The 27,802-nt window shown below is 42.7% G+C and overlaps 1 protein-coding gene across 10 annotated transcripts in view; it reads right to left on the minus strand.

Moving 5' to 3' along the window:
• Window positions 1–1,104: 1,104 nt before the first annotated feature.
• Window positions 1,105–27,802, minus strand: part of hspg2 (heparan sulfate proteoglycan 2) — a 193,513-nt gene continuing 166,815 nt past the window's right edge. For 4 of the 10 annotated variants that reach the window (XM_031794504.1, XM_031794508.1, XM_031794510.1 and 1 more), the window contains 26 exons: window positions 27,452–27,631; window positions 25,803–26,063; window positions 25,444–25,606; window positions 22,954–23,051; window positions 22,479–22,745; window positions 22,159–22,271; window positions 21,861–22,008; window positions 21,577–21,693; window positions 21,292–21,309; window positions 20,211–20,295; window positions 19,850–19,994; window positions 19,569–19,671; window positions 19,260–19,369; window positions 18,981–19,188; window positions 18,302–18,523; window positions 17,298–17,542; window positions 16,915–17,086; window positions 16,584–16,706; window positions 15,319–15,375; window positions 13,981–14,056; window positions 8,483–8,567; window positions 6,104–6,178; window positions 5,149–5,219; window positions 4,747–4,830; window positions 4,426–4,529; window positions 1,105–4,222 (listed from right to left, as the gene is read on the minus strand). In XM_031794504.1, the coding sequence (XP_031650364.1) occupies window positions 4,050–4,222; window positions 4,426–4,529; window positions 4,747–4,830; window positions 5,149–5,219; window positions 6,104–6,178; window positions 8,483–8,567; window positions 13,981–14,056; window positions 15,319–15,375; window positions 16,584–16,706; window positions 16,915–17,086; window positions 17,298–17,542; window positions 18,302–18,523; window positions 18,981–19,188; window positions 19,260–19,369; window positions 19,569–19,671; window positions 19,850–19,994; window positions 20,211–20,295; window positions 21,292–21,309; window positions 21,577–21,693; window positions 21,861–22,008; window positions 22,159–22,271; window positions 22,479–22,745; window positions 22,954–23,051; window positions 25,444–25,606; window positions 25,803–26,063; window positions 27,452–27,631 (3,503 nt within the window). In that variant the 3' untranslated portion in view covers window positions 1,105–4,049. The remainder of the gene's footprint in view (window positions 4,223–4,425; window positions 4,530–4,746; window positions 4,831–5,148; window positions 5,220–6,103; window positions 6,179–8,482; window positions 8,568–13,980; window positions 14,057–15,318; window positions 15,376–16,583; window positions 16,707–16,914; window positions 17,087–17,297; window positions 17,543–18,301; window positions 18,524–18,980; window positions 19,189–19,259; window positions 19,370–19,568; window positions 19,672–19,849; window positions 19,995–20,210; window positions 20,296–21,291; window positions 21,310–21,576; window positions 21,694–21,860; window positions 22,009–22,158; window positions 22,272–22,478; window positions 22,746–22,953; window positions 23,052–25,443; window positions 25,607–25,802; window positions 26,064–27,451; window positions 27,632–27,802) is intronic. The other 6 variants (XM_031794505.1, XM_031794513.1, XM_031794511.1 and 3 more) reach the window with 4 other exon arrangements.

Consider the following 27,802-nt stretch of genomic DNA (forward strand, 5'->3'; position numbering starts at 1 on the left):
AACCCAGATTCGTCCATCAGACTGCCGGATGGTGAAGCGTGTTTCCACTGCTCCAGAGTCCAATGGCGGTGAGCTTTACACCACTCCAGCTGATGCTTGGCATTGCACATGGCGGTCTTAGGCTTGTGTGTGGATGCTTGGCCATGGAAACCCATTTCATGAGGCTCCCGACAAACAGTTCTTGTACTGATGTTGCTTCCAGAGGCAGTTTGGAACTTGGTAGTGACGTGTTGCAACCGAGGACAGATTTTTAGGCGTCACCTGCTTCAGCACTTGGCAATCCCGTTGTGTGAGCTTGTGTGGCCTACCACTTCACGGCTGTGCCGCTGTTGTTCCTAGACATTTCCACTTCACAATAACAGTACTTACAGTTTACCAGGGAAGCTCTAGAAGGGCAGAAATTTGAAGAACTGACTTGCTGGAAAGGTGGCATCTTATGATGGTGCCACGTTGAAAGTCACTGAGCTCTTCAGTAAGGACGTTCTTCTGCCAATGTTTGTCTATGGAGAGTACATGGCTGTGTGCCTGATTTTATACACCTGTCAGCAACTGGTGTGTCTGAAAAAGCAGAATCCACTCATTTGATGTGGTGTCCACATACCTTTGTACATATAGTGTATGTATCCTAAGGCTAGATTGTCTCGTGCAGTCCCAGCAGTGAATGTGAATTCAACAATGAGAGAATCACACGGTCTCGGGTCCTGGGTAAAGAGCTGGCTAAAAAGATGACGAGCGAACATAATGACGATCGTATCATTCAATCTTATCAATCGTATCATTCAATCTTATCAATCGTATCAATCATTATTTACTGCTGTTCTTTAATTATTTGTTATTCTTATCTCAAACTTTTTGGGGGGTATTTTCTTAAAACTGCATTGTTGGTTAAGGGCTTGTAAGTAAGCATTTCACCTGTGACAAATAACATTTGATTTGATTTGGATATCCTGGGACTGGAGTGTGCAATATCTGAAAGTGAATTAGTAGATAAAGGAGGACTATATCGGACAACTGTCTGTAGAACGTTAAAAAAATTATACAAGAAAATAATAATAGAACTGGGTAAAAAATAATATGACTGGGAAAAGAACACAACTCGCAAGATTCTAAATAGCACATGAATGTTGTTTTAATGAAGAAACACTGAGGGAGGGGAAGAGTCATTCCTTTCAACTCTGGAAATGGTTCAGTCAGGAACAAGAGCAGTATCATCCAATGGACAATAATATTATGTGTAGTACACTTCCATTCACTAGAAATTTGTGACAGTATTTTTCAACATGTCTTAATCCCAAAAAAGAACAGAGACAATATTAAAAATGTCAAAATAGGTGAAATAATATCTTCATCAATGATGAGTGGCCATACATACTTCATACATACTCAGTACATCAACCATACCCAAATATATCTTATGATGATATACACAAATGGGAATTCAATGTATTATTGATTTGTGATTGTAAGATGTTTTTCTCATCTGTGTTTATGCAGTGTTTACTCCTGTCAATTACACAATAATCACATTGTAACCTTTCCCAATGAGTAATGGTGACTCTACTCAATGTGATATACAGAGCCTAAAATCCTTCATTTTATCATTTCAAACCAGAGCCATACTGTATATATAGATCTATAGATACACATAGATTTATTTGGGTCTGGCACAAAGCAGTTGACAACCCCTTCTCGGGCTGATGTTACTGTCAGTTACCACAGTTGTTCCACAGACACTCAACTGAGACTGTATATGTCATGGTGGGAACTTCAGTCGGGGAAGACAGAAGAACGGTATTAAAAATCCAACATGAAGGGCATGGGGATGTGGGGAGGGAATACACAATAACGCAAGAAAAAAAATGATGGCAAGCTTTTCTGATTGCTCTACAACAGCAGAATCAAGCCTGAAATAAACAACAGAAATGAATCAAATAAAGAAACAAAAATAAATAAAAATGAAGCAACTTTAAGTGAAATGATACTGCTCATTTTTAGAATATTAATCAACATAATCTTAAACTTACAAAATGTGAAAAGTTTGTGAAACTATGATGCCATATTTGTCATGTGGTCAACCAGTGTGGGCGAGCATGCTCATTGGAGCTCCATAGGTCACAGTTAGCACGCACCCCACCAGGCAGGTTTAAACTGTTTTCCCCCACTGCTGAAGTAATCTACTCTGTCTGCTGTATGTCTACTGTTCGTCTCATCCAATCGGTCTACCCCAAGTTATGGAAGCCATATCCATGTCAAAATAGTTTGGTATGAATCTGCTTGCATAGTGCGTTATGTACAACAGCTAACAAAATGATGCAGCTGCTAGAGTTCCATATCAGACCTGTTAGTTCTATGAGACCTACTGAGGCTAGTTGCTACTGAATCTGAAAATGACTGAGGAACATCTTGACGCAGTTCTGCGTTAACCCTCCTGAGGATTTAGATGGCGAGACGCGAACATAAAGTACACACACATAGAGCAACAGTGCACAGTTTATACGCATTTAGTACAATCACATACAGTACACACACAACGTCATATAGGGATAAAAATATGGTCCCATGTGGCTCAGTTGGTAGAGCATGGCACTAGCAACGCTAGGGTTGTGGGTTCAATTCCCACAGTGGACCAGTATGAGAAATGTATAGTGCACGCACTACTGTAAGTTGCTCTGGATAAGAGCGTCTACTAAATCAGGGTTTCCCAAAGTTGGTCCTGGGACCCCCACATACCCAGACTAAACTGATATTTACCTGACTTGGAAATAGTAAGCACATGATTGTGACTGCAGAAGCAACATTACAAAATGTCTTAGAATTCTCAGAACTGCTCATAATAAAAAAAACTTCAAAATACAATCTACATTCATTCTTTAAAACACCACCTTGACGTCTTTTGAGATCTACTCAATCAGATAGGACTCATGAGGAGACTGAGCCACACTAAAAATACTAAAATAAACCTCAGATTTAATCTGGAGAACAACACAACCTCCCAAACCTCAGGAGAGGTGAAAGAAAGTAGTGTAACATGTGTTTTACACTGATATTATTTCAAATGTAGAAATTAAGTAAATGTAACAACATATGTACTACATTAATATAAGGAGACAGACACATGAGTGTTAGTGCGCTGTATTTTCATGTCTGACTTAATAGCACCAAGTTTTTAAAAAACAATTTACAGACACAAAAGAGGCAACCATGCTAGGTATGGAAAGGCAAGGTATTTTAGAATCAGATCAGAAATGATTTGGCAGAATTGAACGGCACCATTACTTCTAATAGCTTGTTTTTTAAATCCTGTCTGTTTGTTTTTAAAATCCTGTCTTCCCCTGAGATGTGTCTTGATGCTGCTTTGTGACGTGACCTCTGTGACCCCCCTACCAATAGTGTGACAAGGCTGTGATCATGCTCGCCCCTCAGGTTCCCCTACAGAAGTGAAGAAGAAAGTAGAAGGCCTAAATGTCTTCAAGTATTAACACAACTAGGCCCTATAAAAAAGCCCTGGACACACAGTATTAGAACCCAGAATCAACTCTAGGACAAAGTAGAGCAGTTATGGTTAGTTTGCATGTTTCCCCCACAAATATATCATATATATTTCTATGTATATAAATAAAAATTCAGTGCTGTAAAAACATCTCCAACTCCATAGGATCTGACCCATCGTAGAAGGCCTATAGCGTTTTACTCTCTTGTTGTCATGGCTAAAAGCTACTGCCGGGAGTATGTAAACTGTACTGGATCTGTGTTAATAGTCCTTGACCTTCATTGACAATACAACACTGAGGAAGTGAAGACTTGTTAATATCATTTCATTTTTTATCTTTTTTTTGGTTTAATGCACATAGAGCAAAATATCATTTTGTGTTGTGTATCTTTGTTTTTGGTAGGAGCAAAGCACCACATTTGTATCAAACTGACTGTGTACGCATGTATGTAAGTCTCTGTGTGTTTGCGTGTAACTGTGAATGTCTGTGTGTATCTTGTCTCCATAGTCTCTCTCTGTGTGTGTGTGTGTGTCTGTTTGTGTGGGGGCTGCTGTAGGTCTATGAGGAGCAACGGCCCACATTGATGCCATTCTCTGCGGTGGCCTGCAGCTCGATGGGTCTGGCCAGCTGCTCTCCCGGCCGGGCGTTCATCAGAGACAGGTTCCTCACACAACCTTCGAGCCCCGAGGAGAACTTCCCTCCCGTCATCGCAAATATGTCCGGGGCGCCACCTGTAACACACAAACACACATGAGTACACGCACGCACACACACAACCTCAGTGCATGTCCTTAGAGAAGACACAATATCACCTCTGTCAATCAGTCATTTGCCTATAGATTTGGGACACTGTACTTTCAAACTTTTTGGAGTCCTTGACAATGAATACTTTACATTTTCCCAACATGTCTCTAACGGGAAGAAGGACACGTACCCAGGTATACGTTGCCTTTGGTGTTCACCATGATGCTTTTGCCTTGTGATTGTCCTTGTTGAATGGCACCTCCGTCTATCTGAATATATCCCTGTTTACCAGTTCTGATCACACACACAGAAGAAAACCTTCCTTACTCGTATAATCATTACACTTCATCACAAAGCACAGAGAACATTCGTTGAGAAAATAAATCACTACTAAAACTATAAACATTTTCTATTCTATTAACAGTAGATCTTCCACTGTATGTGGAATAAGAGGTGAATAATACAAGTTGTAACGGAGCATGAGAGAGGAAGGTCATGTACTGTGTGTTACCTCACAGCAGTGACCTTGTGCCATCTGCCATCGTTGATGGGATCTCTGGACTGGATCTGAGACTCACCACTGCCCAGCTGGTAGCTGTGGACAGACAGGGAATATGCAACAGCAGCATTACTACTGGGACTACATAGAGGAGAATAAAGACCTACATTGGGGCCTGAAATTACTTACATCCTTGATAAAGATGAGTATACAATATAGCTCAGTATTTTAATGATTTATTTTATACAGTCATTCTTGCTCACCTTTATGACAGGTGTCAATCATTTTGGACCCCACCTTATGTGCTTATTTAGGACTGGTGCAAACAATATTTACTTTACCAATCAGATATACGAACAGCATGGGCATATTCCTTAGGATACCACCACAGTGATGTCAGTGATGCTTTCTTACCTGAAGACAAAGTGTCCGTTTTGCAGACCAAGACTGATAAAGTCCTTGCCCTTGCCTTGATCTCCAAGTTCCTAGAAATAAAGTTATTTAGATGACAAATTATAGGAAAGTTATGACAGTATAATGACAGACAGTAGAATAGCATATACTGTATCATATACAGTAGGTATACTCAAATTCTACTTGAGAAGGTCTGGTCAGACACATTTCCTAGGTGGCAAAGTTCTGGATGAATATTGTAATTTTTTGGCGTAGTAACAAACCCCCACCTCGCAACCCCAAACTGCTCACACTGTTTTTGTTGGAGGAGAGAAAATGTTGCAATTTTAAACCTAATTTCCCACAATTCTTCACATTTTGCAGAGAATCCATGTCTTATGTGTGTTTATATGATACCACGGTTCGAAGCCCAACCGAGTAGTTGAGAACCGCGGTCCGTATTGACCCCATTCTGGGTCCAAATCGGACCGCTGTCAGCCAGTTGAGCATGGGGGATATACTGTACAGTATACCTAACATACTGTATATCTGGATCATACAGTAAAACCATAATGGATTTTTTCATATACTGAGCGCACAGGTTTTGTATTAAGACTTGTGGAGTTCCCTGTATTGTATAAGATACACACAAATATATTTTTAGACCTATTCAGGCTTTGATCACAAACCTGAATCAAGCTCCTTTTGGTAGTACAGAACAAATGTTACATGCAACATAACAATGAGCATTGAAGCTGTCACAGCCATCGTGCATACAACATACATATTATTGTTAAGGATTGATTGATTGTATTTAATTGTTAATTAAAGCTAGTAGGCTGCTCCAGCCGGAGAAAACAACACAAGTTCAAAACATGTATTCCATAGTTATGGTATAGATATAGTGTAAGACTGTCAAATCATCTTACAATATATCTATACATGAAGTACACATCCTGAAATATACCATATTTACCAGGTGTTTTGGTGAGGTGGATACCTTTTTACTAGCATGCATCTTGCGGAAATGGCTAGCGCCATTAACTGACTCCTGGGGAAGATGGGAAGGGGCTTGGGTTAGAGAGGCAAAGCAACAACCAGGCAACATGCAGTGCAGTCAATCAAAACAGTGCTGTCAAAACCATGCCAAACCATGCCTGAACCTGGAACTGTGACGTAGCTCGCTCAGAGCCAACATGCCAAACCATGCCTGAACCTGGAACTGTGACGTAGCTCGCTCAGAGCCAACATGCCAAACCATGCCTGAACCTGGAACTGTGACGTGGCTCGCTCAGAGCCAACATGCCAAACCATGCCTGAACCTGGAACTGTGACATGGCTTGCCCAGAGCCAACATGCCAAACCATGTCTGAAGCTGGAACTGTGACGTGACTCGCTCAGAGCCAACATGCCTGAACCTGGAACTGTGACGTGGCTCGCTCATAGCCAACATGCCAAACCATGCCTGAAGCTGGAACTGTGACGTGGCTTGCCCAGAGCAAACATGCCAAACTATGCCTGAACCTGGAACTGTGACGTGGCTTGCTCAGAGCCAACATGCCTGAACCTGGAACTGTGACGTGGCTCGCTCAGAGCCAACATGCCAAACCATGCCTGAACCTGGAACTGTGACGTGGCTCGCCCAGAGCCAACATGCAAAACCATGCCTGAACCTGGAACTGTGACGTGACTCGCCCAGAGCCAACATGCCAAACCATGCCTGAACCTGGAACTGTGACGTGGCTCGCCCAGAGCCAACATGACAAACCATGTCTGAACCTGGAACTGTGACGTGGCTCGCTCAGAGCCAACATGCCAAACCATGCCTGAACCTGGAACTGTGACGTGGCTCGCTCAGGGCCAACATGCCAAACCATGCCTGAACCTGGAACTGTGACGTGGCTCGCCCAGAGCCAACATGCAAAACCATGCCTGAACCTGGAACTGTGACGTGACTCGCTCAGAGCCAACATGCCAAACCATGCCTGAACCTGGAACTGTGACGTGGCTCGCCCAGAGCCAACATGACAAACCATGTCTGAACCTGGAACTGTGACGTGGCTCGCCCAGAGCCAACATGACAAACCATGTCTGAACCTGGAACTGTGACGTGGCTCGCTCAGAGCCAACATGCCAAACCATGCCTGAACCTGGAACTGTGACGTGGCTCGCTCAGGGCCAACATGGCAAACCATGCCTGAACCAGGAACTGTGACGTGGCTCGCTCATAGCCAACATGCCAAACCATGCCTGAACCTGGAACTGTGACGTGGCTCGCTCATAGCCAACATGCCAAACCATGCCTGAAGCTGGAACTGTGACGTGGCTTGCCCAGAGCAAACATGCCAAACTATGCCTGAACCTGGAACTGTGACGTGGCTTGCTCAGAGCCAACATGCCTGAACCTGGAACTGTGACGTGGCTCGCTCAGAGCCAACATGCCAAACCATGCCTGAACCTGGAACTGTGACGTGGCTCGCCCAGAGCCAACATGCAAAACCATGCCTGAACCTGGAACTGTGACGTGACTCGCCCAGAGCCAACATGCCAAACCATGCCTGAACCTGGAACTGTGACGTGGCTCGCCCAGAGCCAACATGACAAACCATGTCTGAACCTGGAACTGTGACGTGGCTCGCTCAGAGCCAACATGCCAAACCATGCCTGAACCTGGAACTGTGACGTGGCTCGCTCAGGGCCAACATGGCAAACCATGCCTGAACCAGGAACTGTGACGTGGCTCGCTCAGAGCCAACATGCCAAACCATGCCTGAACCTGGAACTGTGACGTGGCTCACTCAGAGCCAACATGCCAAACCATGCCTGAACCTGGAACTGTGACGTGGCTTGCTCAGAGCCAACATGCCAAACCATGCCTGAACCTGGAACTGTGACGTGGCTAGCTCAGAGCCAACAACCCAAATGATGCCTGAACCTATAACTGTGACGTGGCTTGCTCAGAGCCAACATGCCAAACCATGCCTGAACCTGGAACTGTGACGTGGCTTGCTCAGAGCCAACATGCCAAACCGACAGCCAGTCTGTAAATTACATCAATCTCAATACAATGAGAAATAAGTGAGATGTGAGAGCCAGTTAAAAACATGAGAAACAACCAAAAGGAAAAGAGCGGTTGAATGCCAGTGAACCACTTTTAGTCTTGGAAAAGCGAGACACAAATCCAATGTATTATTATAATTACTATTATTAATGACAGTGATTGTAAACGGAAGTGTTGAATCAAAGTTCTGTATGGTAGGTTATTGGTAAATATGTGATTAGATAGTAAGGATGAAAAATAGTGCTGAGTATTGCCCCGGGGGTGCATGAGTACGGTGGTCAGGTTAGGACATACCACTCCCTGCCACAGGATCAGGCCCTCTTTGGAGTTGCTGTTGACCTTGATTTCCAGCTCAATGGTCTCTGGAGTGTCAGGGCCGCTGCAACACACACATACACACACAGACATTATAACACACATACAGACATTATAACACACACACAGACATTATAACACACACACAGACATTATAACACACACACAGACATTATAACACACACACAGACATTATAACACACATACAGACATTATAACACACATACAGACATTATAACACACATGCAGACATTATAACACACATGCAGACATTATAACACACATACAGACATTATAACACACATACAGACATTATAACACACATACAGACATTATAACACACACACAGACATTATAACACACACACAGACATTATAACACACACACAGACATTATAACACACACACAGACATTATAACACACATACAGACATTATAACACACATACAGACATTATAACACACATACAGACATTATAACACACATACAGACATTATAACACACATACAGACATTATAACACACATACAGACATTATAACACACATACAGACATTATAACACACATACAGACATTATAACACACATACAGACATTATAACACACATGCAGACATTATAACACACATACAGACATTATAACACACATACAGACATTATAACACACATACAGACATTATAACACACATACAGACATTATAACACACATACAGACATTATAACACACATACAGACATTATAACACACATACAGACATTATAACACACATACAGACATTATAACACACACACAGACATTATAACACACACACAGACATTATAACACACATACAGACATTATAACACACACGCAGACATTATAACACACATACAGACATTATAACACACATACAGACATTATAACACACATACAGACATTATAACACACATACAGACATTATAACACACATACAGACATTATAACACACATACAGACATTATAACACACATACAGACATTATAACACACATACAGACATTATAACACACATACAGACATTATAACACACACACACAGACATTATAACACACATACAGACATTATAACACACATACAGACATTATAACACACATACAGACATTATAACACACATACAGACATTATAACACACATAGACATTATAACACACATACAGACATTATAACACACATACAGACATTATAACACACACACAGACATTATAACACACATACAGACATTATAACACACACACAGACATTATAACACACATACAGACATTATAACACACACACAGACATTATAACACACATACAGACATTATAACACACATACAGACATTATAACACACATGCAGACATTATAACACACATACAGACATTATAACACACATACAGACATTATAACACACATGCAGACATTATAACACACATACAGACATTATAACACACATACAGACATTATAACACACATACAGACATTATAACACACATACAGACATTATAACACACATACAGACATTATAACACACATACAGACATTATAACACACATACAGACATTATAACACACATACAGACATTATAACACACATACAGACATTATAACACACATGCAGACATTATAACACACATACAGACATTATAACACACATACAGACATTATAACACACATACAGACATTATAACACACACACAGACATTTATAACACACACGACCTATACCACACACACAGACATTATAACACACACACAGACATTATAACACACATACAGCTTATAACACACATAAGACATTATAACACACATACAGACATTATAACACACATACAGACATTATTAACACACATACAGACATTATAACACACATACAGACATTATAACACACATACAGACATTATAACACACATACAGACATTAACACACATACAGACATTATAACACACATACAGACATTATAACACACATACAGACATTATAACACACATACAGACATTATAACACACATACAGACATTATAACACACATACAGACATTATAACACACATACAGACATTATAACACACATACAGACATTATAACACACACTACAGACATTATAACACACATACAGACATTATAACACACATACAGACATTATAACACACATACAGACATTATAACACACATACAGACATATAACACACATACAGACATTATAACACACATACAGACATTATAACACACATACAGACATTATAACACACATACAGACATTATAACACACATACAGACATTATAACACACATACAGACATTATAACACACATACAGACATTATAACACACATACAGACATTATAACACACATACAGACATTATAACACACACACAGACATTATAACACACATACAGACATTATAACACACATACAGACATTATAACACACATACAGACATTATAACACACATACAGACATTATAACACACATACAGACATTATAACACACATAGACATTATAACACACATACAGACATTATAACACACATACAGACATTATAACACACACACAGACATTATAACACACATACAGACATTATAACACACATACAGACATTATAACACACATACAGACATTATAACACACATACAGACATTATAACACACATACAGACATTATAACACACATACAGACATTATAACACACATACAGACATTATAACACACATACAGACATTATAACACACATACAGACATTATAACACACATGCAGACATTATAACACACATACAGACATTATAACACACATACAGACATTATAACACACACACAGACATTATAACACACACACAGACATTATAACACACACACAGACATTATAACACACATACAGACATTATAACACACATACAGACATTATAACACACATACAGACATTATAACACACATACAGACATTATAACACACATACAGACATTATAACACACATACAGACATTATAACACACATACAGACATTATAACACACATACAGACATTATAACACACATACAGACATTATAACACACATACAGACATTATAACACACATACAGACATTATAACACACATACAGACATTATAACACACATACAGACATTATAACACACATACAGACATTATAACACACATACAGACATTATAACACACATACAGACATTATAACACACATACAGACATTATAACACACATACAGACATTATAACACACATACAGACATTATAACACACATACAGACATTATAACACACATACAGACATTATAACACACATACAGACATTATAACACACATACAGACATTATAACACACATACAGACATTATAACACACATACAGACATTATAACACACATACAGACATTATAACACACACACAGACATTATAACACACATACAGACATTATAACACACATACAGACATTATAACACACATACAGACATTATAACACACACACAGACATTATAACACACATACAGACATTATAACACACATACAGACATTATAACACACATACAGACATTATAACACACATACAGACATTATAACACACATAGACATTATAACACACATACAGACATTATAACACACATACAGACATTATAACACACACACAGACATTATAACACACATACAGACATTATAACACACATACAGACATTATAACACACATACAGTGCATTCAGAAAGTATTCATACCCCTTCCACTTTTTATTTTTTATTTTTATTTTTACAATTTGTTACATTACAGCCTTGTTCTCAAATGGATTAACTAAGCAAAATGCCTCATTAATCTACACACAATACCCCATAATGAAGAAAACAGGTTTTTAGAAAATGTTTGCAAATGTATTAAAAATAAAGAACAGAAATACAATTTTTACATAAGTATTTTACATAAGACCCTTTACTATGAGACTTGAAATTGAACTCAGGTGCATCCTGTTTACATGGATCATCCTTGAGATGTTCCTACAATTTGATTGGTGTCCACCTGTGGTAAATTCAATTGATTGGACATGATTTGGAAAGGCACACACCTGTCTATATAAGGTCCCATAGTTTACAATGCATGTCAGAGCAGAAAAAAACATGAGGACAAAGGAATTGTCCGTAGAGCTCAGAGACAGGATTGTGTCGAGGCACAGATCTGGGGAAGGGTACCAAAACATGTCTGCAGCATTGAAGGGCCCCAAGAACATAATGGCTTCTATCATTCTTAAATAGAAGAAGTTTGGAAGCACCAGGACTCTTCCTAGAGCTGGTACCCGGCCAAACTGAGCAATCGGGGGAGAAGGGCCTTGGTCAGGGAGGTAACCAAGAACCCGATGGTCTCTCTGACAGAGCTCCAGAGTTCCTCTGTAGAGAAGGGAGAACCTTCCAGAAGGACAACCATTTCTGCAGGACTACACCAATCAGGCCTTTATGGTAGAGTGGCCAAACGGAAGCCCCTCCTCAGTAAAAGACACATGACAGCCCACTTGGAGTTTTCCAAAAGGCACCTAAAGGACTCTCAGACCATGAGAAAAAAGATTGAACTCTTTGGCCTGAATTCCAAACGTCACGTCACGTCAGGAGGAAACCTGACACCATCCCTACGGTGAAGCATGGTGATGGTAGCATCATGCTGTGGTGATATTTTTCAGCGGCAGGGACTTGGAGACTAGTCAGGATCGAGGGAGATGAATGGAGCAAAGTATAGAGAGATCCTTGATGAAAACCTGCTACAGCGCGCTCAGGACCTCCAACTGGGGGCGACGGTTCACCTTCCAACAGGACAATGACCCTAAGCACACAGCCAAGACAACACAGGAGTGGTTTTGGGAATGTATTTGAGTGGCCCAGCCAGAGCCCGGACTTGAACCTGATCAAACATCTCTGGAGAGACCTGAAAATAGCTGTGCAGCGACGCTCCACATCCAACCTGACAGAGAGGATCTGAAGAGAGGATCTGAAGAGAATAATGGGAAAAACTTTCCAAATACAGGTGTGCCAAGCTTGTAGCACCATACCCAAGAAGAATTGAGGCTGTAATCGCTGCCAAAGGTGCGTCAACAAAGTACTGAGTAAAGTGTCTGAATACTTATGTAAATGTGATGTTTCAGCGTTGAATTTTTAATACATTAGCAAAAATGTCTTTAAACCTGTTTTTGCTTTGTCCTTATGGGGTATTTTGTGTAGATTGATGAGGAATAAAACTATTTCATCAATTTTACAATAAGGCTGTAACATAACAAAATGTGGAAAAAGTCAAGGGGTTTGAATGATTTCCAAATGCACTGTACACATGGAGAAAGAGAGTGTAAGAGGGGGAGAGGGAGAGAGAAAGAGAGAGAGGGGGGGGAAGACCCAGACATGGTTTTAAAACTACCTAGACCATGTCAATGTCTCAATACAATATTGACAATTGTAGAGAAGGAAATTGATCAGCTTAAAGAAAGTTATTTCCTTCTCCACTTGGGAAACTCTGGCTCACCTTCTGGGGAAGATCGTCTTGGGAAGAGCAAGGTAACCGTTGTCATAGAATTTAACTGCATACTCAATGGGGGCATCTATAAAAACAGAGTGGAAAACACAACACCTCAGTTTCCTGTATGTTGCTATATTGAGCCTTAATGTTAGCGCTCCCTCCGGTGGCAGCAGGGTGAATAGAACCTCCGTCCAACTGGCTCAGTTAGAAACTAACAGTGGTTAGTACACAAGAGTTAAGAAAGAGGGAAAAAGACAAATAAATGTTCTTATCAATACTTGTATTTATATTTTTAAATAACTCTACTTTTGACACATTCCTCAACACAGTATTTTAAACTAATGTTGCAGATTGAAAATTCTGTATTGACAGACAAACTGTGCAAAATACCAGAGCCAGACGACATTCTCCATAGTATATGTCATTCATCACACACACTAGGTCTGTAGAGTCAAGCGAGACAGGCATCTCAGTGCAGTGTGGACCCAGGCGATCGAGTGCTCCATGCATAGTTATCATCTTCAAGGGAGTTTCAACTCACCCAAACGGCTCTCACATCATACTACTTTCATCCAAATACTTTTAGTGGTTAGTAACTGACAACGAACATCCTTGTTCCAATGGGTAGAAAATAATGCATTTCACATTCTCAGTTTCCAACGAACGAGAGCAGAAGTGGAGAAAAAAAACAGTTGTTCTGTTGTTGATTTGGACAGGCAGTTTGGAAGACGGCAGTTTGGAAGACGGCAGTTTGGAAGACGGCAGTTTGGAAGACGGCAGTTTGGAAGACGGCAGTTTGGAAGACGGCAGTTTGGAAGACGGCAGTTTGGAAGATGGCAGTTTGGACAGGCAGTTTGGACAGGCAGTTTGGAAGACGGTAGTTTGGAAGATGTTGCAGTAAGTAGTTGGTTTTGTCACAGACTCGACAGGACACTTGTTTAGGAGAGGACAAAAGGGGAATTCTAAATGTCTTGCATCTCTAAAACATACACAATATCTCAAACAAGAGAGAGAAAAAGTGTCAAAGGGCCAAAACCCGATAATACACAACCGCAATATCCATCTGCACACTACCGTACCCTTAGCCTTTAACAACGTACAATTCCCCCCTCCCAACATTTCACAGGATAGGAACCCCAGCCACCAGTTCAGTACAGAATATAAATGTGTAGCATTGTTTTGGTAGTACAGTGTTGTGTAAGTTTCTCTGATTTGCTGAGTGTGTGTGTTAGGCTGGCGGCGGGGGCCATGCGGGGGCTCTCGGGGGCCCTTAGGTCGAGCAGATGGGCCCCTGACTGTTAGTCACAGTTGTGTCAGGCAGAACTGAAGGGAGGGATACTGTACCATTCCCCCCGCTACCCTCCAAATTCCACAGGGCATCGGTGAAGCTGGAGACCTGGCCTGTGTGTGTGGAATATAGCCATTAGAGGGCAGGGATAAGACGCACCAGATCATGTGGCTTTGACACCCAACACTACAGACCACTGCTAGTTTTTGGATGTTACGTTGTGGAGGTTAGAGTGTGGAGAATCATCTTCATATGGGCCCATTCCTTAGACGAGGGGTCTGGTTGAGGCCGAGCTAATGCAATGGTCCATGGGAGAGAGATTGTTATGTCTACTGGTAACTAATATCTCTGTCAAGACTATAGGGGTGTATTCTAAGCTAACATATACACAGTGCTACTGGGAAGAGATTTGATGGTATGCCCACAGATGTCTGTATCTCCTAATGAAGAAACAGCGCTACAAACAAAATCAGCAATCACAATTATACCATACATCAGCATTTATGGCAACAGTGCAATTGTTGGACTAATTGAGAGAAAACAAAAATACTATATGTGAACACAGTCAAAGTGTTATAATTAGGTAATTAGGTTGCAATGATTTCTTATCCAGATACTCTATCCAGAATTGTTCCATTTGATCTGCTAGTCTCCTTCACTGTCTATGATAATAAAGTCACATCTAATGGGACTAGAATATATAGTGGAATGGTTGTGTGTGTATTGTGTATAGGAGGGGACTACAATATATAGTGGAATGGTTGTGTGGGTGTAGTGTATAGGAGGGGACTAGAATATATAGTGGAATGGTTGTGTGTGTGTAGTGTATAGGAGGGGACTAGAATATATAGTGGAATGGTTGTGTGTGTGTAGTGTATAGGAGGGGACTAGAATATATAGCGGAATGGTTGTGTGTATGTAGTGTATAGGAGGGGACTAGAATATATAGTGGGATGGTTGTGTGTGTGTAGTGTATAGGAGGGGACTAGAATATATAGTGGAATATACAGTGGAATGGTTATGTGTGTGTAGTGTATAGGAGGGGTCTAGAATATAGAGTGGAATGGTTGTGTGTGTGTAGTGTATAGGAGGGGACTAGAATATATAGTGGAATGGTTGTGTGTGTGTGGTGTATAGGAGGGGACTAGAATATATAGTGGAATATACAGTGGAATGGTTGTGTGTGTGTAGTGTATAGGAGCGGACTAGAATATTTAGTGGAATGGTTGTGTGTGTGTGTGGTGTATAGGAGGGGACTAGAATATATAGTGGAATGGTTGTGTGTGTGTAGTGTATAGGAGCGGACTAGAGCAGTACTCACTCTCTCCACAGACGGGGCCATTGAAGCCTACAGGACACACACACTGGCTGTTGACACAGCTGCCTCCGTTCTGGCACTGGTCACTGCTCTGGCAGGTATCCTTCAACACCTCACATCGCTCACCTGGAGAGGGCACAGAGACAGGGGTCAGAAATTAGAGGGGTCAAAGTGGCATTAGGGGGAGAGATACACACGACAGTTCTCGTTTGGGAAAGATTATTTTCAGAATAGGGTTATTGAATGCCAATTATTAAATCAATCTACGGCACATAGCTCTAACCAAACTGAAATCCCATAGATAAATGAAGTTCTAACTATACAATGGACTCACCCTCAAAGCCGTCCCTGCACAGACACTGGTACTCATACTCGGCGCTCGGCATGCAGCTGGCCCCGTTTAGACAGGGGTTGCGGTCACAGGGACTGTTGTCCTTACACTGGATGATGGCCATGCTGTCTGTGAAGCTGTAGGACAGGTCCACCTTCTTACCGTTGATGGACACCTGGACAACAGACAACACAGAGGGTTAGAGGTCCAATCAAGTCCAATTATTCAAGTCAAACGATCAGGGAAAAGAAGACAATTTCATGTTTGAACTGTTGATGTTCTGTGACTGTGTGGATATGTGATGCTATTGTAGTAATATGGTGGTTATAATATGGTGGTTATAATAAAGGCCATCATGGCTCATGCTGTGTGTGTTTTGAGCTCACCTCTCCTATGCATCCATCGTACACAACACTGATGTTAAGGGCCTTGGGTATGATATCAAAGTTGGGGACTCCTCCTAGGTACATGGGGGTGTGGATATTCAGGCCCTGGGCCTTGCCTGGCGACGACCTCCTGACCTCCCGGCCACCGTCAATCTTCAGAGAGCCATCCTTGTCGAGGCGCCCGGCTTCCAAGCGGTGCCACTGGCTCAGGGTGACCGGCTCAGGACTGCGCAGGACAGCTTGGCCTGGAAACAAAGACAGTAGCATGATTTCCACTTTTATACTGTCTGAGCACGGCAGTGCTTGCTAATGCTTTGCTAGTTTCCTTTTCCACTGTTTTGTTGATACCTGAGAGGAGCTAAGTGTGAAAACTAGGCCAATGAAACAGCGGAGATACTTAATCTAGAGAAAATGATTATATCGGTCAACAGTTACAGGTGACTCAATCTATTAGTTAAAGGAATTCTTCAGGATTTTGGCAATGATTAACTCTTGGATACCATTTTATGTCTCTGTGTCAAGTATGAAGTAAGTTAGAGGTAGTTTCGCGAGCCAACACTAACTAGCATTTACGCAATGACTGGAAGTCTATGGTATTTCCTAGCATGCTAGCAGATACCATAGCGCAATGACTGGGCAATGACTACCAGTCATTGCGGCTAAGGCTAATTATCAATTGTGCTAGCAACTTCATTCAAACTGCAAGCAGAGACATAAACATGCTATCCATGAGTTCATCTGACTCTGGGGAAGTAGATAAAGTGCCTCATTGCCAAAATCCCGAAGTATCCCTTTTAGATTCAAGAATCTATGGCACAACCATAAACAGCTTTGAGCTCGAAAACGAAAAGGTAACAGTTGGAGAGAATACAGAAGATTGAGTAGCTATCATAGTATAACAGTATCAGGGCCTCTCACCCACATCAATAAATATAATTAATAATAAAACTCCTTATTGTGTATTATGCAGTATACAGTATTATATTGAATCTCTACGCTCTCACCAGTCCCCAGTTCATAGCGGAACTGCACGTGTCCATCCACCATCTCCAGGGAGACAAAGTCCTCCGTCTTCATCTTCTTGCCCACGCTGAAGAACATCAGACCGTCCAGGTTCATGGGTTTGAACTCCATCTCGATGCGCAGGTCGTTGTGGATGTTGGTCAGAGGAGGGTATGCAATGTACGAGTCCATACCGTCAAACAGGGGAGTAGTCACCAATTCACCTAGAGGAAACAAACATCAACAAGATGTTCAAATATGATGTCTAGAAAGAAAGTGGGATCGTGCCTCAATGGTTATACGGTACAGCAAACAAGGGAAAGGAGGTCCGCTGTCGTATTGCCATCAGAGGCCCGTGTGGGGCGAGTCGTGGGGCCTGTAGGGGGCGAGCCGTGGGGCCCGTACGGGGCGAGCCGTGGGGCCCGTGTGGGGCGAGCCGTGGGGCCATGTGGGGAGAGCCGTGGGGCCCGTGTAGGGCGAGCCGTGGGGCCCGTGTGGGGCGAGCCGTGGGGCCCGTGAGGGGCGAGTCGTGGGGCCCGTGTGGGGCGAGCCGTGGGGCCCGTGTGGGGCGAGCCGTGGGGCCCGTGTGGGGCGAGCCGCTGTTCTACCATCTTCGGGTGGGCAGAGACTTGCCCACTCGAGGAGGGGACATTGCAAAGGAAAATAACCTGTTTCCCTTACCGTCCATGCACTTGTTTCCAGACTTCCCCAAGTGGCATCGGCAGTCGTAACCCAGGGTGTTCTGACGGTTGATGCAGGTGGCGTCTGGTCCACAAGCCTCTGGGTGGCAGTGCAGGGAGGAGTGGTGCTGGCAGTTACTCCCTGTGAATCCTCTGGGACAGCTACACTTGTACAGACTGGCATCAGAGTCCTGGCATATCCCTCCATTCTGAAACAAAACATCACAATGAATGAATTGTATTTAACAAGTGGGGTCTGAGGAAGTGGTGGTCAGCTGACCTGACAGGGACGGTCAGTGCAGACAGGACAGTTGGACACGCCCGTAGAGCTGCGGTCCAGATCCTTGAAGATGACCTCATCACCTTGGATGACCAGCTTACGGATGCAGCCTGGACAGAACAAGAACATGAACCTTAAACCATGAACCAATGAGAACATTCCAAAACAGTGAACAATAGCTCTATAACAATTCAAAATGATTGAATTTCACTTCCAGTTGGCACTAATATCACTCCATACAGTGTAATCAAAGTGTGTAGTACTGTTGTTAAGCATAACTAGCTACAAAACAAAACAATGATTTCTAACCAATGAAGCCAGTCTTGAGGCTAGCGGTCTTGGCCAGGAGGGTGTAGTTGGGGTAACCACCTACATACAACTCTTCATTCAGATCCAGCCCCTGGAACTTGCCCTGTGATACGAGACAGGAAACAGTGTTCATGGATTAATCTCCTGCATATGTACTTTGTATAAATTCAACAGTCTATAACTGACCATGAAAAACTACCTGGGAGCTTCTGTTGGATATTTTTGTCTGAATAATATTGTTCAACAGTCTCTGGATCAAGAAAATAATAATGTAAAACTACTTGGGAGCTTCCGTTGACTGGAGCCTCTCTGTCCACTACAATGGAGCCCTGTGTCTGGTTTCGGTGGAGTTCTATGGTGTGGAACTCTCCTAGTTTGATGGGTGTGGGGTAGCGGATGGTGGCCATGCCAGAACCCACGTCAAACCTGCCGGGAGAAAATAGTTCAGGTTAACATTATTGCTATCGTTCTTGTTATTATCATTGTCACTCTCATCATAAACGTGATCAGCATCAATATTGACAGACTCTAATGTCAGTTTAAGTTACCATTTATCAATAACTTGTTTATTCTTACACATTGAGCTCATATAGCGTGCATAGCAACCCCTAATGCTCCAGAATGACACAGCCAGGTGCTCACCTGAACTCAGGTCTGCCTCCCACCAGCCCCAAAGAGATGAAGTCTGCTCCCATGGTCCTCTTCTGTCCGTTATAGATGATCATACCTGGTGGAAAAGTAGAGGTACAATTAATTTTGTTCACACACCTCCCCTCCTAGAGCCAGTCAGAAGCAGAGGCACCAGGGTGAGAGCTGAGGTCACTCAGTCAAAAAAGCTGCATGCTAGCAGGTTTAGGGCCAAGCTTGGGACAGTCAAAGCCAGGTTCTAGTATCTGCTGCCCTGGGGCATTGCTCTGTCTGGTCTGGTCTAGCTCTGCCTTTACACGGGCTGCATGCCAACGACACATGCTCTGCTAAACTCTTCCCAACTAGCAACGCGGCCATCATCATCATCAAGGTCAAAGCCAGGGCAGTCTAAAACCATGCCTCCTAAACATAAGCATATCCCTAACATCTTTGGCTCTGAAAGGGAAGAGGATAGAGCTTAAATGCGGCACAAGGGTTGCTTTGTTATTCTGTTCACTCTGTATAACTTCCATAAAATTGGTATGGAAGTTGTCATCAGAGTATGTGTGTCACCCGTTAAGCACCCCATCTTGCTGGTGGTACTGTGCTCAGTACTAGCGTCAGAACTGGGAAGACAAATGCCTATAGCCACATACAATACTGTACAATGTCCATTATGAGGCTCATTCATTGTATAGGTGAATAAGACATTGTATTTCATTAATTTTGCAATAATAAAGTGTGTCTTTGGAAGCAGCATTGCAATCCTGTTGGTATAAGCTGATGCAGAGTGATGAAATGGATTGTAATAATGGCCATCTTTCCATGCATCGGCATCATACTATCTCGACACCATTAGGCCAATGACTGTAATGGATTGACGAGCGGGGGGCTGCCAATAGAACCATCATGCCTGAATGAGGACATAGGTCATTCTCCATAGGCTTCTCTCTCACTGCTACCAGCTGTACTCTACATTACAATGCCTTATAGCAAGGTAAAAGGTAAACATCACTGGTGGCTTTTCTGGACTTTTAGCCCAAAAAGCAACACCTGCTTCATTCTTGAGTGTGTGAGTTACAGCACTGCGACTCACCCGCATACAGTATGAGACCTTCACACCGCATAGGTGAGAACAGAGGGAGAGTGTGGAGAGATAGAAGAACAGGGGGGTAAAATCATACATGGGAAAACGACAATAAATGACAAACAAGACAAAAATAAGGAACGACAATGTACTAAAGGACACAAAATAAGATCATAACAGATGGAGTATCATTGAGTCATAAAAATGCATAAATCCACTGGCACCGAAACTCTACAGACAAAAACATTAGTCTAGTACATTAATGTGATTATACCAATGTGACTGAATTCTCACCATCAGGATTGTCTGGCCTGAAGCTGATCTTGATGCTGAAGGACTTGTAGGCGTTCTTGATGGTGGGCAGAGTGAGGTAGGACAGGGGCTCCTGGGTGAAATGGGGCATCACTCGATCTGTAGAGATAGAGGAGTTATAGTTAGATACTGCCAATATTTAAAGTTCCCCTCTGATTGAACTGACTGTCTATGAACTACAGACATGGAACAGGGAATCATAGAGTTGGATACAGGCAACAATGTTATATTCTCTTCCACAGTGTGTTTCTATAGAGCTGACTGACCATGGACTTTGAGGGTGGTGAAGGCCTCCACTTTTCCCTGCTTGTTGGAGGCAGTGCACACGTATGTCCCAGAATCCTCGTGGGTCAATCCAGGAACCGTCAAGGTGTTGACTACCTGTATACACTTAGGAGGAAGCTCCCCATCCAGCTACAGAGAGAAGGATGCACAGAACATGTTACAAAAGGTTAAATCAGGATCCTGTTCACAAAGCACATACTGTAGATGGAAAATAGTCAGATACAGATAGGCACCATCTTCACTAGTTTGTTTTCCGTTGCACTGATAGGTGTTGGTTACCTTGGACCATTTGATGGCAGGCACTGGGTATCCTGATGCCACACAGGGCAGGACAGCATCAGATCCCACTGTCACTTCCTTCAGCTCTGGCAGAGCTGCGATCTGGGGTAGGGCTTTACAAACAAACATCTGTCAATACATGGTCGGAGGGGACAAGAGCTATAGGAGTGTGTGTGTGTGTGTGTCTGTGCATGTGCGTGTGCGTGTGTGTGTGTCTGTGTGCGTGTGTGTGTGTCTGTGCGTGTGTGTGTGTGTGTGTGCGTGCGTGCATGTGTGTGTTTGCAGACGTACAGGACTAGTACACTTCTTTTTCTACTCACACTGGACATTGAGGACCACCTGGGACTGCACAGAGCCCACATCGTTGGTGGCAGTGCAGCGGTACTGTCCAGCGTCAGCGTCTGTCACCTGTTCGATCTTAAGCATGCCGCCCTTCACCACAATGTGTGCCGGTAGCAGCCCTCCCACCTTGCTCCAGCGCACCGTGGGCTGGGGCTCGCCGATGGCCTGGCACTCAAACTCCACCGAGTTACCAACCATAACAGTCTGCACTGAGGTACGTACGTTGATCATTACCTTGGGAAGGGCTGCAGGCAATGAGGAGAGAGAGGCTTCATACAAACACTGAATTAATACTGTAAAAATAAATATAATTGCAGAGCCATTTATAGAGATATAAATCTATGTGATTCCCAGATCATTGAGAGGGATTGCATAGTGGGGCTATACAAAATATGATGTGTTATAAATATGGGTTGTGACAGTGTCAAGGATTGTATGAGGGTTTTGGCAAACCTTGGATGGTGAGCTTGGCGGTATCCTGAGCCTGGCCATGAACACTGGTGGCTCTGCAGATGTAGACACCCTCATTGCTCTGATCCAGGTTCTCAATTCTACTCAAAACACACACGGATCAGATACAGGCAGATAACCCAAATGCACGTCCTGATTTCACGAAGAGGGACATTATCATGGATCATCATTTTGTTGATCCTGGATCATCATCTGGTTAATCCTGGATCATCATTTGACTGTGTTGATCCTGGATCATCATTTAACTGTGGTGATCCTGGATTGTCAATTAACTGTGTTGATCTTAGATAATCATTTAACAGTGTTGATCCTGGATCATCGTTTTTTATTTTTTTTATTTAACTGTTAAGTTAGTTAAGAACAAATATTTACTTATTTTATTTACAATGACGGCATACATCAGCCAAACCCGGGATTACACAGGGCCAATTGTGCGCCGCCCTATGGGAGTCCCAATCATGGCCGGTTGTGATATAGCCAGGATTCGAAGGCTAGTTGAGAACACCTTTATTTAACCAGGTAGGCTAGTTGAGAACACCTTTATTTAACCAGGTAGGCTAGTTGAGAACAAATTCTCATTTACAACTGCGTCCTGGCCAAGATAAAGCATATCAGTGTGACACAAACAACAACACAGAGTTACACATGGAATAAAGAAGCGTACAGTCAATAATACAATAGAAAAAAAAGAAAGTCTATATACAGTGTGTGCAAAATGGCATGAGGAGGTAAGGCAATAAATAGGCCATAGTAGCGGAGTAATGTCACGCCCTGGTCGAAGTATATTGTGTTTGTCTTTATTTATTTGGTCAGGCCGGGGTGTGACATGGGTTTATTGTGGTGTGTTTTGTCTTGGGGTTTTGTTAGGTATTGGGTGTGTGGCTTAGTGGGGGTATCTAGCAAAGTCTATGGCTGTCTGGAGTGGTTCTCAATCAGAGGCAGGTGTTTATCGTTGTCTCTGATTGGGAACCATATTTAGGCAGCCATATTCTTTGAGTGTTTTGTGGGTGATTGCTCCTGTCTTTGTGTTTGCACCAGATAGGACTGTTTCGGTTTTCACATTTCATTATTTTGTAGTTTCTTCATGTATAGTTTTTCCCTTCATTAAAATATCATGAATCATCATCACGCTGCATTTTGGTCCGATCCTTGCTATACCTCTTTGTCAGAGGAGGAGATAGAAGAAAGCTGTTACAAGTAAATCCAATTTAGCAAATTAACACAGGAGTTATAGATGAGCAGATGATGATGTGCAAGTAGAAATACTGGTGTGCAAAAGAGCAGAAAAGTAAATAAAACAATATGGGGAGATTGGGTGGGCTATTTACAGATGGACTATGTACAGCTGCAGCAATCGGTTAGCTGCTCAGATAGCTGATGTTTAAAGTCAGTGAGGGAAATATAAGTCTCCAGCTTCAGTGATTTTTGCAATTCGTTCCAGTCACTGGCAGCAGAGAACTGGAAGGAAAGGCGGCCAAAGGAGGTGTTGGCTTTGGGGGTGACCAGTGAGATATACCTGCTGGAGTGTGTGCTACGGGTGGGTGTTGTTATCGTGACCAGTGAGCTGAGATAAGCCGGAGCTTTACCTAGCATAGACTTATAGATATGTCATCTATAAGTCTATGCTAGAGGTAAGAATCCGAGAATTGAGCCAGTGGGTCTGGCGACGAATATGTAGCGAGGGCCAGCCGACAAGAGCATACAGGTCGCAGTGGTGGGTGGCATAAGGGGCTTTGGTGACAAAACGGATGGCACTGTGATAGACTGCATCCAGTTTGCTGAGTAGAGTATCGGAAGCTATTTTGTAAATGACATCGACAAAGTCGAGGATCGGTAGAACAGACAGTTTTACGAGGGTATGTTTGGTGGCGTGAGTGAAGGAGCCTTTGTTGCGAAATAGGAAGCCGATTCTAGATTTCATTTTGGATTGGAGATGTTTAATATGAGTCTGTAAAAATAGTTTACAGTCTAACCAGACACCTACGTATTTGTAGTTGTCCACATATTCTAAGTCAGAACCGTCCAGAGTAGTGATGCTAGTCGGGCGGGCAGGTGTGGGCAGCAATCGATTGAAGAGCATGCATTTAGTTTTACTAGCATTTAAGAGCAGTTGGAGGCCACGGAAGGAGTGTTGTATGGCATTGACGCTCGTTTGGAGGTTGTTTAAGACAGAGTCCAAAGAAGGGCCAGATGTATTCAGAAGGCTGTTGAGTCTGCCGATAAGAATACGGTGATTGACAGTCGAAAGCCTTGGCCAGGTCGACGAATACGGCTGCACAGTACTGTCTTTTATTGATGGCGGTTATGATTTAGTACCTTGAGCGTGGCTGAGGTGCACCTGTGACCAGCTCGGAAACCGGATTGCACAACGGAGAAGGTACGGTGGGATTCGAAATGGTCAGTGATCTGTTTATTAACTTGGCTGTTACGTATTTTGACTGCCTGCTGTAAAGTGACTCCTGGCTCTCTCACCTCAGTACTCCGTCTTTGATGTGATGGTTGGGGGGCAGGGCTCCTCCTTCCTTCAGCCACTCCATGGTGGTCCCCAGGCCTCCTGCAGCAGAGCAGGTGAACTCCACAGCACTACCCTGGGCCTTCACCTCCACCTGAGGAGACACACGCACCGCTAGGGGTGCTACACACACACACACACACACAGGCAGGCAAGTGCATTCACACACAGATGCACACACACATACACAATAAGGGAGTGTTTGTGTGCTTATTCACTGAAGGTGTCTGTGTCCATAGGTTTTTATGATAGCAAAAACCTTACTGTAGACAAATTTCATCAACACAGAAGCCAGGATGTGACTGGGCACAGTACTTACATCTGACTGTAACCTTGGCATGTGCTTCACTGGTGCCCACTTTGTTGGTGGCGACACACTTGTAAGTGCCAGTGTCCTCGGCTGTGGCCAGGTTGATCTGGAGGTCTCCTGCTTGGACGTCAGCCCTGGTGGACAGGCTGCCGTCCAGCTTGGTCCACTGGAAGAGCAGGGGGGGAGTACCATGGGCCAGGCACTGCAGTCGGATCACCTCGCCCACACGCACTGCCACGTCGTCGGGCAGGGAGGTGGCATAGGGAGGAGCTGCATCACAGAGACATGGAAGGTTAGAGATACTAAAGTGACTAGTATTAGGAATAGATGATGATGTGTGACTTGATTCAGGAAGCTGGACATTTGGAGCTAGTTCTGACTTCACAGAGGGCCAAAATTATTATCATTTTCTAATAGCTTTTTTCTTCCGATATGCCTTCTTTTTTGGGGGGAGGGGGGGTTTACCCCTTTTTCTCCCCAATTTCGTGTTATCCAATTGTTTAGTAGCTACTATCTTGTCTCATCGCTATAACTCCTGTACGCCACCCGGGAGGCCTTACGATATGCCTTCTTGAACATGTGAACTTTCATGTGCCTTGATAATTTTTTTTTAGGTGATCTGTAAATATGGATAAAAAATGTAAATGACAAACCTAGTTTAGCCAAGGACAAAGTATATAGCAATATAGGGAGAAAGACAGGATCCTTCCTGGCTTGCCATGACTGGCTGTGATAATGAAGGGGCTAGATATGCAGAGAGATGTTTGGCCTGTCATATCACAGGCTTCTGCCTACATGTATAACAGAATGGGTTTTCCCTGGTCAGTATATAGATCATCTTTGCTTCCGCAGATTTTTGGAAAGATATAGTCATGGACAACTGCAAAAGTGTTGCTACAGCGCTCAACAACATTGCTGCCCTGAATTTAGTGTAGGTTGGCATTTAATGTCATGAATCTTGACTTAGAGGCATCTCTGCAGAGTGGTCACTAGCTCGTACAGCCACAAAGTCATAAAATAATTTGAAACCTAATCCTAACTTTAACCACACTGCTAACCCTAATGCCTAACCCTAACCTTTAATTTTGCTCAGTTTTGCCTCTAGGGCAAGATTCATGACAATAAAGGTCAACCTGCAAATTTAGCTGGTGCTATCGACAAAGCTCAGTTGGAGAAGAGGGCGTGAAAGATGCTGAATGGGCGTAAACAAAGAAGAGGTCTCCAGCAAGTGTGAACATTCAGCAAAATCTTTCAAGTGCTTTTTTTCATACTTGTCCCCTGAGTGGTTTTACAGCATAACTTTCCCATGTTTCATCTACAGTTGATAGATTTTTAAGCTATAAGTCTATATTTTTATAAAACGTAAAAGCAAATCACTAAATTAGACTTAAGCTCGCATAGAGATGTGAGGTCACATTTATGCATGGTGAGACGTGATTCATGAGCTGTATCATAGAGTTTTACTTGTGTTAATAATCTATATAAGTCTCCACAATATTTCTGTTCAGACTGGAACCAGCAGTGATGAAACCCTAACCTGGACCCAGATCTCTTTGGTTCCAGATTTGTATAGCCAACACGATCACGATTAACAGGAGTTGGTGAAGAATTACAAAAGATTTGGGACCAGGCTAATAAAATCTGTTTATCAGACTCACTCTCCACATCCAGCATGATGGTGACCTCTGTGGTGCCCATGTTGTTGGTGGCGTTACAGATGTACTCTCCAGAGTCTGCCCGGCCAACACTGGGCAGGACTAGGGTGTTGTCCACTACCTTATGTCTCCAGGGAAGAGGGGCACGCAGCTTAGACCATGTGATCTTAGGGGAGGGGAATCCTTGGGAGGGAGGGAAATCACAATATCAGTGTGTAAAAAGGACTTAAGTGTATGTAAATTATTTGTAATGCCAGTTGTATGGTCTTAGCAAAGAGGAGGTGTCTATGACATGAAGTTCCTCTCAACTCTCATTTGTAGGATGTATTCTCTGTAATAACAAGTATCAATACA

Source organism: Oncorhynchus kisutch, linkage group LG17, assembly GCF_002021735.2.
Source record: "Oncorhynchus kisutch isolate 150728-3 linkage group LG17, Okis_V2, whole genome shotgun sequence".
Classification (NCBI taxonomy): domain Eukaryota; kingdom Metazoa; phylum Chordata; class Actinopteri; order Salmoniformes; family Salmonidae; genus Oncorhynchus; species Oncorhynchus kisutch.